The sequence below is a fragment of the Pezoporus wallicus genome, unplaced genomic scaffold, assembly GCF_028554395.1.
Source record: "Pezoporus wallicus isolate ANWC-B61680 ecotype Strahan unplaced genomic scaffold, APGP_CSIRO_Pwel_v1 contig_10514, whole genome shotgun sequence".
Classification (NCBI taxonomy): Eukaryota; Metazoa; Chordata; class Aves; order Psittaciformes; family Psittacidae; genus Pezoporus; species Pezoporus wallicus.
Window position 1 is genome coordinate 195,482 of NW_026637640.1, and position 13,149 is coordinate 208,630.

The window sequence follows — 13,149 nt, forward strand, 5'->3', positions numbered from 1 at the left end:
GCACCTCACCCTGCCTGGGACCTGGAAACCTCCACTATAAGGAGCTCTTTTAAATCCCTTTTCAGTTCAGGCCTTCAGAATGGCACTGACACACCTGAAGGTAGAGGATATGTATTTATTGTTCCTTTTGCTTTGAAATGAGCAGCGCCACTGGAGCAAAATGAAAGTACCAGCCTTGCACCAAGAGTGGGTATTGCTTAAGTCTGAACACAGGACAGGGAGGTCCCCTGCACACCAAAGCCATCCAAACCCCAACACCAGTGTGCATCATGTTAAAGACGCAATGGCGAGGAACAGTCTTTCTTGACACTTCACAGGACACAAGTTCTAGTTTACTGAAGTTACAGAGAGCTTTGCAAGCAGAGGAGGTGCTGCCAGGACCAGATGCTGTGTCTGAAATCTTGAGTTTCATTTATTATCAAAGTCATTACTGTTTACATCTGTAATGTCAACGAGATGCCACAACTACAAAAAAAGATTGTGCACGTTGCAGTTCCAATGCAAAAACCCAGTAAAATGGAAATCCATTCGTTAAAAAAGTAATTAAAATTACTCCAAGAAAGCAACTGAATCTTTTCTTTTTTAAACACCTTTACATCCAGTCAAATTAAAATGGTTAACAAGGAAAAAAAAAAAAAGTACAAATTCCAAAAGTGTGGAAGCAGTGTTAAAAAGGCAATTCCTGCTTAAGCATTCCTGTCAATTCGCACGTCAATCTCCCTGCCCCGGAGCTGGATCCCGTTCATCATGCGGCAGGCGCGCTCGGCCACCTCCGGGGACTCAAACCTCACCACCCCACAGCCTTTGGACTTCCCATTCTCCATCTTGATGTCAGCGTATAGCACGTGGCCTGGGGAGGAGAAGAGAACGGGTTTGTTGAACCTTCTCTACCTTTAAGCGTGCCAGTGGTTGATTCTGGTGTCTGAAGGGGGCTACGGGGATGCTGGAGGGGACTCGTCATCAGGGGCTGGAGCAATAGGACAAGGGGTGATGGGTTCAAACTGAACAGGGGAAGTTCACATTAGATCTTAGGCAGAAGCTCTCCCCTGTGAGGGTGCTGAGGCGCTGGCACAGGGTGCCCAGAGAAGCTGTGGCTGCCCCATCCCTGGCAGTGTTCAAGGCCAGGTTGGACACAGGGGCTTGGAGCAAGCTGCTCTAGGGGAAGGTGTCCCTGCAAGTGGTAGGGGGTTGGGACTGGATGAGCTTTAAGGTCCCTTCCACCCAAAGCAGTCTAGGATTTCATGAGTCTATGGTTTAGAACTTCAGGCTGCAGGACAGCTTTCCCAAACTGCTGTTTTAAAGGAGCATGCTTGGTTTAAGAGATGAATTAATTCAGTGTTTCTCTTGATTCTCACTCCAGCAGCAGCAGGTGAATGGAGCACCCACAAAGAGGCTGTCTGCATGATAAACCAGCCCAAGATGGAGAAGGGCACCAATACTTAGAGAAAGGAGGGTGTTAATGGATCATCAATTGCTTCCCAACACTCAGAACAGACATCCTCACATGGCTTGACAAATGTTAAGATCTAGCATTTCAGTAAGTCTGAGTGAAACTTCAGTTCAAGATACTGGTGTTGGGGACACAGAGAGCCAGGAACTGCTGTTTAATTCCTATTCCAGAGTGACAACCAGCAATAAAATAACTTACCACATTCATTAAATTTATCTTTCAGCATTTTCCATGTAAAATCAAAAGGCAGCTGTGAAAAAGAGAAGAACAGACCATTACTGAGGAGCTCCTGAACAGCTTGCAGGCACTGCCAGCTCTTCAGAACACGTTTTCCATCCCGGGACTTAGCTCTGGTCCCATTAAGGAAATGGCTTCAGCTCACAACAGCTGGAACTGCCCCTCTGGCTGCAGTCAGTACTGGATGTTGTGACTGGAGCACAGAGATGAACGTGTCAGTACTGATCAATTGCACGATGAGTGAAGGACAGGTAGGAAAGGGGCTACTCACGTTTCTCACAAATATCTGACACGCTTTCCTGGCCACCCCAGGTGCAGGTCCTCCAGTTCCTCCAAGGGAGCCTGCAAAGTTGCCTGCAAAGTTTCCACGTTCCATGTCCATTGTTCTCTCAAAATTGCTTCCCATGGGCAGTCCCATTCGCTCTATGCCTGCTCCCATGCCCTGCCCCATCGCAGGGCCCATCCTCTCCATATTAGTGGCTCCAATGCGCTCCAAGCCCATCCTCTCCATGCCAGCAGCTCCCATACGATCTATTCCTATTCTTTCCATAGGAGCAGCACCTATGCGATCCAAACCGGCTGGCATCCTCTCTATCACCTGACCCATTCCAGTTCCCATTCCAGCAGGGACCATACGCTCGATGCCTATACCCATTCTATCCATGCCAGAGCCCATCCGTTCTACGCCTGATCCCATTCTGTCCATAGTGGTGCCAACGCGGTCGATGCCAGCCCCCATCCTCTCGATGCCAAAGCCTATGCCAGAGCCCATCCGTTCCATGCCAGATCCCATCCTCTCAATAGCTGGGCCCATCCTCTCGATGTTGGGAGCAATGTGATCTATGCCTAGAGGGGCCATTCGGTCAATTCCTGACCCCATCCTCTCCACGTTGGAGCCCATGCGATCTAAAACAAGCCCCATCCTGTCCATTTCTGAGCCTACTCTCTCCATCCCATGCCCCATCCCGGAAGGGATTCTTTCTATTCCTGCGCCCATACGATCAATGCCAGGTGCCATCCTCTCAATCCCAGGAATGCTGGCATTTCCACCACCTGGAACACAACACACAGGTTATCAGTAATCACACAGTGACAAACCATAACCCTAATGCATGCTGAGACAACTGAAATGCTTTAAGCTTCCTCATGACCCTAAAGCAACTGCCCACGACATGCTCTGCTGCTGCAGGATGTGAAGCAAAGGATGGTAAGAAGAGTTCTGTTGTTGATTACACACACCCCATAGTGACTACAACCTGTTCAAGGTCAGGTTGGATGGGGCTTGGAGGAGCCTGGTCTAGCGGAAGGTGTTGGAAGGGGGTTGGAACTGGATGATATTAAGGTCCCTTCCAACCCAAACCATTCCATGATTCTATGATCTTGTCCCAACTATAGTTTGGACAGAGGAGCTTGAGGAGCTTAACTTGGGTACACACAAAGAAAGCCTTCCCCCCCAAAAAAGAGAATTCTGAAGGCATTTGCAAACCTGGGAGAAGATCAGGTGGCAAAAGCTGTGTTTTAAATATACTCTTAGCTGGTAGCTGTCCTGTGCAGCACACTGCAGAATACACAGCAATAGTGAGTAGTAGCTCAAATTACAGTTCAAATAGAGACTGCTTGGAAGAGGAGTGAAGCCACATCCTCCTTGCCATACAGCTCAAAGATTACTTCAGCCAAGCCAGGGAGAGACTTCTACAAGCAAACTTTCCCCAACCCTGAGAGCCCTCCTATCACTAGACCTCCGAGAGAAAGAAAGCCATTCCCTCACTAGACCCACAGCACAATAACTATTACAGCCACAAAGCATGCTTGGCCTTTTCATGTGCAAAGGAACACCAAAAGGCTGCCTGGGCCCACTGGGTTCCTGCATCTGCCATATAAAATCCCTTGACTGAGTTGTCCTGCCTCTGCTGCAGAGCCTTTGCTGTGATTCCTCCACTAAAGGATCACTCCTCTATGGTTTAGGCCATTTTGCTGTTATATGAAGGCTTTGAGCTTATCTAGCAAAAGAAGTTTAGCACTGCAGCACTGTAAGAAGAAAATCATGGAGTTTGATTTCTGCTTGATGGGGAAAAAGCCTTGTAGAAAGTGTGTACTTCAGTTACCTACATATATTTAGTGAAGAGGAACAAGATAAGCAACTCTGAATTGAGCTTATGCTCAAGGAAACCAAAGTGTGCCCATTTACAAGCAGCACTTGGGCCAATTTTAGAGTCATCTGAGTTGTATCAGAAACTCAGTTTCTTTACAACTGAATTTCAAGTTAACAGAGCACAGCAGTGAGAGCATCACCAGAGCTGTGTGTACACACAGGACAGACCCTCATATAAGACATGAAAAACGTTCATGTTCTGAGTCTTCCCACAAAGCACCATCAATCCCTTTTCCCATCTCAAAGCTGCTGCAGAGCAGCACTGTGCTGTTCCTGCTCACTTCAAATACCATTTTACACATTCCCTACATTGACAGTCTTCCTTTTCCCACTGGGATTTAAAAGGCAAGACAGAAGAACACTAATTTTAGTGCTGCAGATGAGCATATTCTCTTCAATCAGCTGACAGGTCTGATGGGCTTCCCAAAATGTCTGGGAAGAAGGGAAGGAAATTAAGGTTTTGCTGTAATAGCCTTCCTACTACCTAGGCCTCAGGTTCTGTTCTAGTGACACGATTGGGTCACAGATTACTCAGAACCTTCCTCTTTGCCATGCATGTGTACAGGAGTTTAGCATGAAGCTTCAAGACATGAGACAGTGTGTCAAGGCTGCCTAAAGGTTTCCTGTCACTTCTGACATTCCATTCACAGCACCACAGATGGATCTAGTGGATCCACCTGCCTCCTGTACAGCTCTCAGGGGGTTGATCAAAACCAGACTATCACAGCAAAGGTATATAAAATATAGGCTGGTTTGTTGTAACAACACATGCCCAATTGGTACATACAGTTTGGGTAGGAGAAGCAGGTAGTGGAAGGGTATAGCTCAGTGTACTCACCTATTCCTCTCTCCAAGGTATCTCCAAAACTACGAGACATTCCCATTTCATTTCTTCCAAATTCTCTTTCGAATCCTCCACCCATGGCACGATCCATGTCTGCAAAGACCAAGTTTGAGATGTCCTACATGGCTCCCAAGAGAATGTTTTAATGTGGTATCAGTTTTAAAGATTAAGATCAAGGCAAGGTTGTTCTTATGTTCTCCTGAGCATTTTACCATGGCTTCTTGAGATGCAAAACCCAACCCAACACAGGACTCGTCTCTGCATGGAGAAACACACTTGAGGTGGCCACTTTGCTCTGGAGCCACCTTTCTGGTGCATAGAGAGAGTGGTTTCTCTCTTCTTAAACTAGTCCTTAAAGACAACCCCAGTGATTCACTCATGGCCTCTGAGCTGCAAAAAAAGCTTTCAGGAACACAGCTCAAGAGTGGGATACAACAACCCCCAATGCCTACCGCTCATTCTGCCCATGTTCATTCCAGCTGGGAAGCGGCCAATGTTCTCAATGCCGAAGGGACCTTCCATTCCTGAAAGAGAACATTTTTCAGGGATTTTTTAGCAATACATTTCAACTTAACTCCACGCTTTCCCCACCAGCTGCTTTCACAGAACATTCCCACGGGCACCAAGACAACTCGGTACCACAGACTCACAAACCCCAAAGTTTGGTCAGACTTTGGTCCCAACACACATGACAAACACTGGTTGTGTTTTAGGTCAGGTATGAACCCTGCCCCATACACCTACAGCAGCTTTAGTCCTCCTCAAAAAGGGACAAGTTACTGCTAAATCAGTGATGATCTCAAAGAACACAAATGCTGCCAGATACACGGCTACGTTAACACGACTTGCAGAAAGTCCAAGCTAGAGACATGCCAAAAAACACAGCTTACCTCCCATTTTATTCATTCCAAAGCCCATGCCTTCCATTCCCATTCCTCAAAATAAAAGAGAAAACTTTATATAGCAGATGTAATTCCACAACACTTAGCCATTAGCAGAAAACCAAGACCATACAACATGTCCACAGCTTACATGGGATAACTCTGAGGAGATTGCAACATTCCTTCTCAGAAAACAAAGCAGCAAAGGGGGAAAAAAAAAACCCATAGGCATTTATCAATTGAAAGCTGAATGTGTGCTACTTTTTAGGTGGCTCTTTCAAAACTTGTGCTATTGAAACAGATCCTCAACAAAAGATTTGCAAGCCCACTAATCGGTGTTAAAAGTGAGAGATGGTTTTCAAAGTTTCCTGTATGATTTGCAGTGTCTGCTGCTCATGCTCAAGAGTCAGAAAATGAGAGCTGTGCCTTGACCACAGTGAAAAAAAAAAAATAAAAATGGAGCAGTTGGTTAAATTCAGGTTTTCATTATCAAGCTCATGACTTAGCCCAACAGAAACTCATTTGGCTTTAACACTCCTAATACACTTGGACTTTTTGTGTAGGCAGAACAAAGCTAGCTACCTTCTACACAGCTTAAAGCTCTCATGAAACAAAAGCATAGGAGTAATCTTCTTACCTCCAGGTCCCATGTTGCCCATTCCCATGCCTTTGTTTAAATGATTTGCATCAATAGGTTGACCTCCAGGTCCTAATCCCATGCCAATACCACCAAGACCATCTGAAGGAAATATTCAGATATCAAAAAAGCCTTCTTTCCATAGTTTGACAAAACAGCAAGTTTTATTCTTAAGTAATTGACTTCCATTCTCCAAAAAGCTTGCTGTGTTCCCACTTTGGGGCATGTACTTAAAGCATGAAAGTGTAGAGTAAATCAGAGTAGATGTGTCTTGAAATAGACTAAAAACTAGCTCAATTTTTCCTCATCATCCATTTGCCACCTTATTGCTGAGAAAGCTTGGTTGGTTGGGTTTAGGCTGACTCCTGAAAAATAACTGGCTAGAACACTGCTTGTTTTGTGCAACTCCTCGATCTAAGGAGAAAAGAGTGGGCAATTTAGGATAAAGATCTTCTAACCTTTGCACAATGTTACCCTTGGCTGACAATTGGTTTATTTCCACCTTTGCCAAGGTTCTTTCCTTATAGAATTTAACCACAAAGTTCAACCTATGGTTCTGACAGCCACCTATGGAATTCAGAGCACACAGCCAGCCTCTTCTCTGAGCAAACAAAGCATATCATTCCCAGGCAGGATTTGGAATCTTCCTGTACCCCATTGAATTAAGGATTCCCCAGTCCAAAAAGCAAGAAAAAAAAAAAAGCCCTCAGATTTTCCTTCATCAGGAAGGAATAGTTCTCTGCTTGCATTTGCAGCAAACACCTTAATGGCACCCTCTGCCTATAAGAAGAGGACTTCCTCATTTCCAGCTCAGCATAATAAATACAGGACGTGTTGACTCTTGTTTTAAACCCAACACAAGATACCCCTTCCCCACCCCAAGAAAGGCCAAGAAACAGTTTTCCACTGGCATTTGTTGAGTTTTATAGAAAGAGAAAGAAACTGAAACCCAGGGACTTGCTCTTGAAGAAGAGGTGTATCATTAGAGAGAGTCAAGGCAGCAGTAACCCCACAAACAATACTGCTGCTGAACAAGGCTTTGACAGAGACACAGGAAACTAATTCAGGGATGGGTTGGTTGATGATCACTACAGTTGTGTGAGCAGCACACCATAGGTTTGGTTCCCATCCTGAAGGAAACAGCAACCAGTTGGATGAACAGGATGACATTAACATCCCACTTCACATTTCTGCTGTATTTAAGTATGTGAAGCCTGTGCTCTCCTGCCTCTAACTCTTCCCTTCCAACCCAGACTCTTCCTGTTCAATACTTTCAGGATCTCATCACAGCAGGGTTGAAGTTGGAAGGGACCTCTGGAGGTCTTCTACTCCAAGCCCACCAGCTCAAACAAGGCCACCTACAGCTGGGTGCCCAGGACCACCTCCAGAAAGATCTTGAGTACCTCCAAGGACGGAGACTCCACAGGCTCTCTGGGCAAGCCATGGCTCCAGTACTCAGTCACCCCCCCCAGAAATGATTCTTTATATTCAGCTGGAGTCTCCTGTGTTTCAGTTACTGCCTCTTGCCCTGTCACTGGGCACCACTGACAAGGGTCTGGCTCCCTCTTCCTTACACCCTCCTCCAGGTATCTACATACACTGATAAGATCCCCTTTAGAAGTGTGAAGACCTGGAAGATTCTCAGGTCCTCAATTCAGCCCTTTCAGCTGAAGAACACCAGATATGAAGAATACCACCCCATAAAAGGAGGCACACCTTTCCCTACTGACTAATTACTTTGCCATTAAATCCCACTATTAACAGTGGTTTTACAAGGCATGGGGGTCTCTGAATTGCAACTGAGACATTTGGAAGCCTTAAGCATCCTGTTTAAGACAAGCTTCTAGCTATGAGCTGAAAGGAGTATCCAAAACGACAAGGCTGAGCAGCTCATTTCCCCCTTTGATACTAGTCAGACCATTTGGATCTCAGCTTTCCAAAGTCTGAACCAGAGTCTTAACGGGGCTGGCATCAGGCCCCAGTTGCTTAACAGCAAAATAAAACTAGTAACATGTTCAGTCATGGAGGAGAGACTTACGAGGGAGTTGCTGGGGTCGCTCTGGAGGGAAGAAGTCTCCCTTGGGAAAGGCTCGTTCATCCTGAAGACAATTCAACACATGGAAGTTTGCAAGAAAAGGAAGAAATTAGTTCCTGCCCTCTCCCCTTTTTCTTTTAAATTAAAACACAGCAACCTCAAGGTAAAGCAGTCTTTATTCTATTTATGACTGTCCTTCAGCAAAATAAGCAGAATTAACCCTCCCTGATGGTGCTGACATCACTAGGAATTAAGCAAGTCACAGAGTCATGAAATGGTCTGGGTTGGAAAGGAACTACAAGCTCACCCAGTTCCAACCCCCTGCCACGGGCAGGAACACTTTCCACTAGAGCAGCTTGCTCCAAGCCCCATCCAGTCTGGCCTTGAACACTGCCAGGGATGGGGCAGCCACAGATTCTCTGGGTACCCTGTGCCAGCGCCTCAGCACCCTCACAGGGAAGAATTTTTTCCTTCTATCTGTCCTGAATCTCCTCTCAGTTTGAACTCATTGCCCCTTGTCCTACCAGTACAGTCCCTGATGAAGAGTCCCTCTTTGGCATCCAAAGTCACACACGCATGTGCCCCACCACAATAATTCAACCCGACCTTGAAACCGTCCATTGCCCAAAACCAGGAGCACATTTACCACTTCAGAAAGCAGGAAGAGTTTGAATGTACTCACCATTTTTACGTGCATCGGTCTGTCAAACAGCAGCTGCCCGTTAAACATTGCTGCAGTTTCATTAAGGATCATTACTCAAGACCTAGGACCAAAGTCTTAAAGCTTTAAGCACTGCCTGATGCAGAGAGCAAAAGCCCAGTCAAACCATCACCTCTCTAGGCCACTTCTTCAGCTATCAGTCACACATTATCAAATATCCTTCTGTTTGTTCTAGAACAAAAAAAGCTTTGAAACCCAGATAACTGAATAGTCAAAGAATGGCTTTTTCAAATTAAAATAGGAGATAAAAGAAAACACCCTTCTGCTTAAGTTCATCAAGAGATCACTCAAAATATGACTCCAAACCAGCCTAGGTGTTCACATATCTCATCAGTAACTTTAGCCATGTAAAACAGGAGAAAATAGGCAAAAGTTCAATGTTTCCAACTCAACCAATAGCCAGATTTGGACGTAAGCCTCAGTAGTGAATCACATGAAATTGTTGAAGTCTCACTCCCACAACACTTTCCTTATAATGTGCACATGCAGAATGGAATGAACATTTAAACAGCACCTTAGGGAGGGAAAAGAGGGAAATATTTTCTTCCTTTCCATAGCACAGCTCATGCACACAGAAGTATGGTTTGGGATTTGTGGATTGCTATGTAACACACCAGTCAAACCATCTTACACAGCAAGTGGATTTGGTGTTTCTTTGTCTCCACCATAGGAATTGAAGACAAATCCTTTCTCAGCAGCTGCATTTTAGTACTAGCTACAGCCTAGAGTGAGAAATTGACTATTTGGGCTAGATATACATATATTCAGGTACGAAAGAGAATCAGCTTTGTTAATGATTCAGAGCCTATAACAACAATTCTTTCAAGATGGACCTTCCTGTTTTCCAGTTTTCATTTTCCATCCAGTGCAATGGGTTGGCTGTGTCAAGGCAACATCCTCACTTATAATACCACAGTTGAGATTTCCATCCTGCTTTGTTTGCCAAGTTATTTGCCTACTGTTTACCACCATTACTCTTCAAGGATACATATAGCTTGAACAGCCTCTATGGCTTGCTCGAAAGTGACAGTGCCGATGCCACGACTTTTGCCATCTTTATCTTCAAGTATGTCTGCCCGAACCACAACTCCAGCCATGCTGAACACCTCCTTCAGTTTCTTCCAACCAACCTTGTAATCCAACTGGAAGACAAGAAATATTGGGAATAGGAGAAAGATTTCCATCAAAACCCAGTTTTAATGCTCCTTTGTTTCCCTTCCTGCTACGAGGCAGCTTCAGAAACAAAGTCTTCACAGAGTTTACACAGCACTTACATTTGCAACGAAGACAGTGCTCCCAAGTCTTCCTGCCTGTAAAGCATGGATGATCTCATTGGGTATGTTGGGGTTGTTGAGGATACTGGGAGGGATACTGATCATGCCGGGGCCACCTGGGCCTGGACCAACCCCCATTCCACTGGCTGCTGCCATGACCTTCTGCATCGCTCTCCTGGCGTGCTCCCCATCAGGGTCCTGCAGACATAGAAACAACACACTCTGTTCCCTCTGTACTGCACTAAGTGCCTGGGTACTTACTGGCATGACTAAGACATGCAAAAGATGGGGTACCCTTTACCCAGGGCTTCCTGTTCTCTACAGACACCCCCAGCCAACCACTTCACCCATTACTGCCACTCCCACACCCCCTTCCCAGTTTATTTTCTCCTAAGCAGCATGCCAGCAGCCTTCAAGTTATCCCAACTCCTGCGCTTCCCCGGAGCCTGAAAGAGATTATTGTTCTATCATTCAAGACCAGCAATAAGCCTCAGTTACATCTGCTCCAAAGACGACAAACCCAGAATGGCACTGGAGAGGCTTCAGAAGACAAATGCCAACTAACTCAACAACTCATCGACCTTGCACCTGGACTTCTTGACAAGCCAGGATAGTGTCAACACCAAGAATATTGGTTTGGGCAACGCTTTCCCCATCCCCACTGGCTTTCTAACCCCAAAACACCTTTTAATGCATCCCCCTATTACTCCATAATTTCATTATTTCAGGACACGCTGGAGAACAAGAAGCAAAGGATGAAGAATTCAAGGAAGGAAATAAGACTCATTTTTGTCACTTTATACTCATGACTGTAAGCGCCTTCACAATAAAAGGTGAACCTGTTGCTTAGGTTGGAAACATCACACTCTATTCAGTAAGCAAAATGCACCGACTGCTGGAAGAAGGCAAAATATCAAATAGAATCAGTCAGAAATACAGCTTCTTCTTCTTCTATTTGAGTTAATTTGAGTCTTGATCTGAATTTGAAGACTAAACAACAGCATGTTTTGAGACAGGAGCAAGGATAACTTCCACAGGAGTGTTTCAGCTACAGGGAATCACAGCAGTGTGAGACGGAGAACATATTAAAGTGAATCAAGTCACTTCAAGTTTAATTTTCTATTTCATTGTTAAAATAAGGTATCACTTTGTCATGGTTTAAGCGCAACCAGTAACTCGGAACCACGCAGCCGCTCGCTCACTCCTCCCACTTCTTCCTCCCCCAGCTCATGGAGGGATGAAGAAGAGAATCAAGAGAATGTAACTCCCACAGGCTGACATAAGAGCAGTCCAGTAACCAAGGTATAACACAAAAATCACTACTGCTGCCACCATTAACAATAACGATAAGGGAAATAACAAGGGGAGATAATACAACCGCTCACCACCTGCCGACCGATACCCAACCAGACCTGAGCAGCGATCTAGCCCTTCCAGATAACTGCCCCCAGTTTATATAGTGGGCATGACGTGCTGTGGTACGGAATACCCCTCGGGCTAGTTTGGGTCAGGTGTCCTGTCCCTGCTTCCTCCCAGCTCCCCCTCCTCCCTGGCAGAGCAAGAGACTCAGAAAGTCCTTGGTCGGAATAAACATTACTGAGCAACAACTAAAAACACCGGTGTTATCAGCGTTGTTCCCAGGCTGAAAGTCAAAAACACAGCACTGCACCAGCTACTAAGGAGGAGAAAAGTGACTACTAATACAGAACAGGAGGTGGCTTATTCCATTAAAATGGAAATGAATCTTGGAAGGATTTCAGAAATCAGCCTGTTCTATGGATTTGTGTGTAGAATACATTCGTTAGGATGCAGAATTAAAAGGGAAAGCAGTCAAGAATAAACAATATTTATGCATATTTCTCCTTGAAAACACTAAACAAGAAAGCAGACCTGCAGTTAAAGCCAAACTCTTGCTCTGTCCAAGCTGTGCCCCCATCAGCACCTACTCTTAAAAAAAAAAAAAAAAATCAAGCTTAGTCTTGATCATCATGTCCAAACTCAACCTCAGCAGTATGTGCCAATGGTAACAAGTGGCTCACTGTGCATTTTCAATCTTATTTGATAAGAATAACTGACAAAAGTTAGGACTTATCTACAATGCCATAAATCCAAGAACTACCCCTTCACCTTCAAATTCAACATACTGAAAGAACAGATGCACGTCTTACTTCTTTCACTTTCAATGGTCTTCCACCAAGACTATGCTTGTTCAAAACCTCCGCAGCCTTTTTCATGCTTTCTTCCATCTTGAATTCAACAACACTGTGGGGATACAAGACAGCTAAGAACATTGCTGATCTCTGAAGAGTTTCCTCATTTCTTGCTATAAACTCAGAAGTGAACTTACGCGCATCCCTGATGAGGCGATTTCACAGGCGATTTCACAGGGAGGAGGGAAGAAAGAAGAAATCAAGTCAGTAAAAGCACAACATACACAACTCATTTACTTTGCTTTAAAGTCAAATCACATTAGTCAGCCCTAGTAGCAAAACCATACATAATCTTACGCAATAAAGCCTCCAATACTTGAATTCCATAAGATATAATTTGTGTTAATGGGGTTAAACTGTCGATTCTGAAGTTGGAACAAACAGAACTAAGTCCCGATTCTCCAAGAAGAATACCACACGCTTCACGTGACCTGATCTTCCCTGGCATCCAGCAAAGCCCTCAGCATATTCTCTCACCCTAAATCCATCTCCTTCAACAGTAAGTGTGCTCCTAGTGGGTTTTTCCCTGTGAGATACTGTCACTGGACTAAAGGACCTATGAAGGCACTATACATTTATGCACAGGAACTAACTTCCTGGCACAGGAAGTGTACTTACAGAACCTGCTCTTGCACACTAGCCTTCCAAATTCAGCAAACCACTACAGTGACGTTATCCAAAACGCAAGGATTACATTACATTCCATAA

The 13,149-nt window shown here is 44.9% G+C and overlaps 1 protein-coding gene across 6 annotated transcripts; it reads right to left on the minus strand.

The window, feature by feature from the left end:
• Positions 1-388: 388 nt before the first annotated feature.
• HNRNPM (heterogeneous nuclear ribonucleoprotein M) lies at positions 389-12,597 on the minus strand. Of its 6 annotated transcripts, XM_057406748.1 has the most exons (14): positions 12,579-12,597; positions 12,400-12,493; positions 10,232-10,429; positions 9,946-10,099; positions 8,919-8,968; positions 8,240-8,300; positions 6,202-6,303; positions 5,574-5,618; positions 5,136-5,207; positions 4,678-4,776; positions 3,174-3,245; positions 1,959-2,740; positions 1,649-1,700; positions 389-850 (listed from the first exon to the last, which is right to left on the minus strand). In XM_057406748.1, the coding sequence occupies exons 2-14, from the start codon at positions 12,475-12,477 to the stop codon at positions 687-689; spliced, it is 1,929 nt and encodes a 642-aa protein (XP_057262731.1). In that variant the 5' UTR covers positions 12,478-12,493; positions 12,579-12,597; the 3' UTR covers positions 389-686. The 6 variants fall into 6 exon arrangements, with proteins under 6 accessions (XP_057262731.1, XP_057262734.1, XP_057262730.1 ...); XM_057406751.1 differs by lacking the exon at positions 3,174-3,245; XM_057406747.1 differs by lacking the exon at positions 12,579-12,597 and having other exon boundaries at positions 12,376-12,493.
• Between the last annotated feature and the right edge of the window lie 552 nt (positions 12,598-13,149).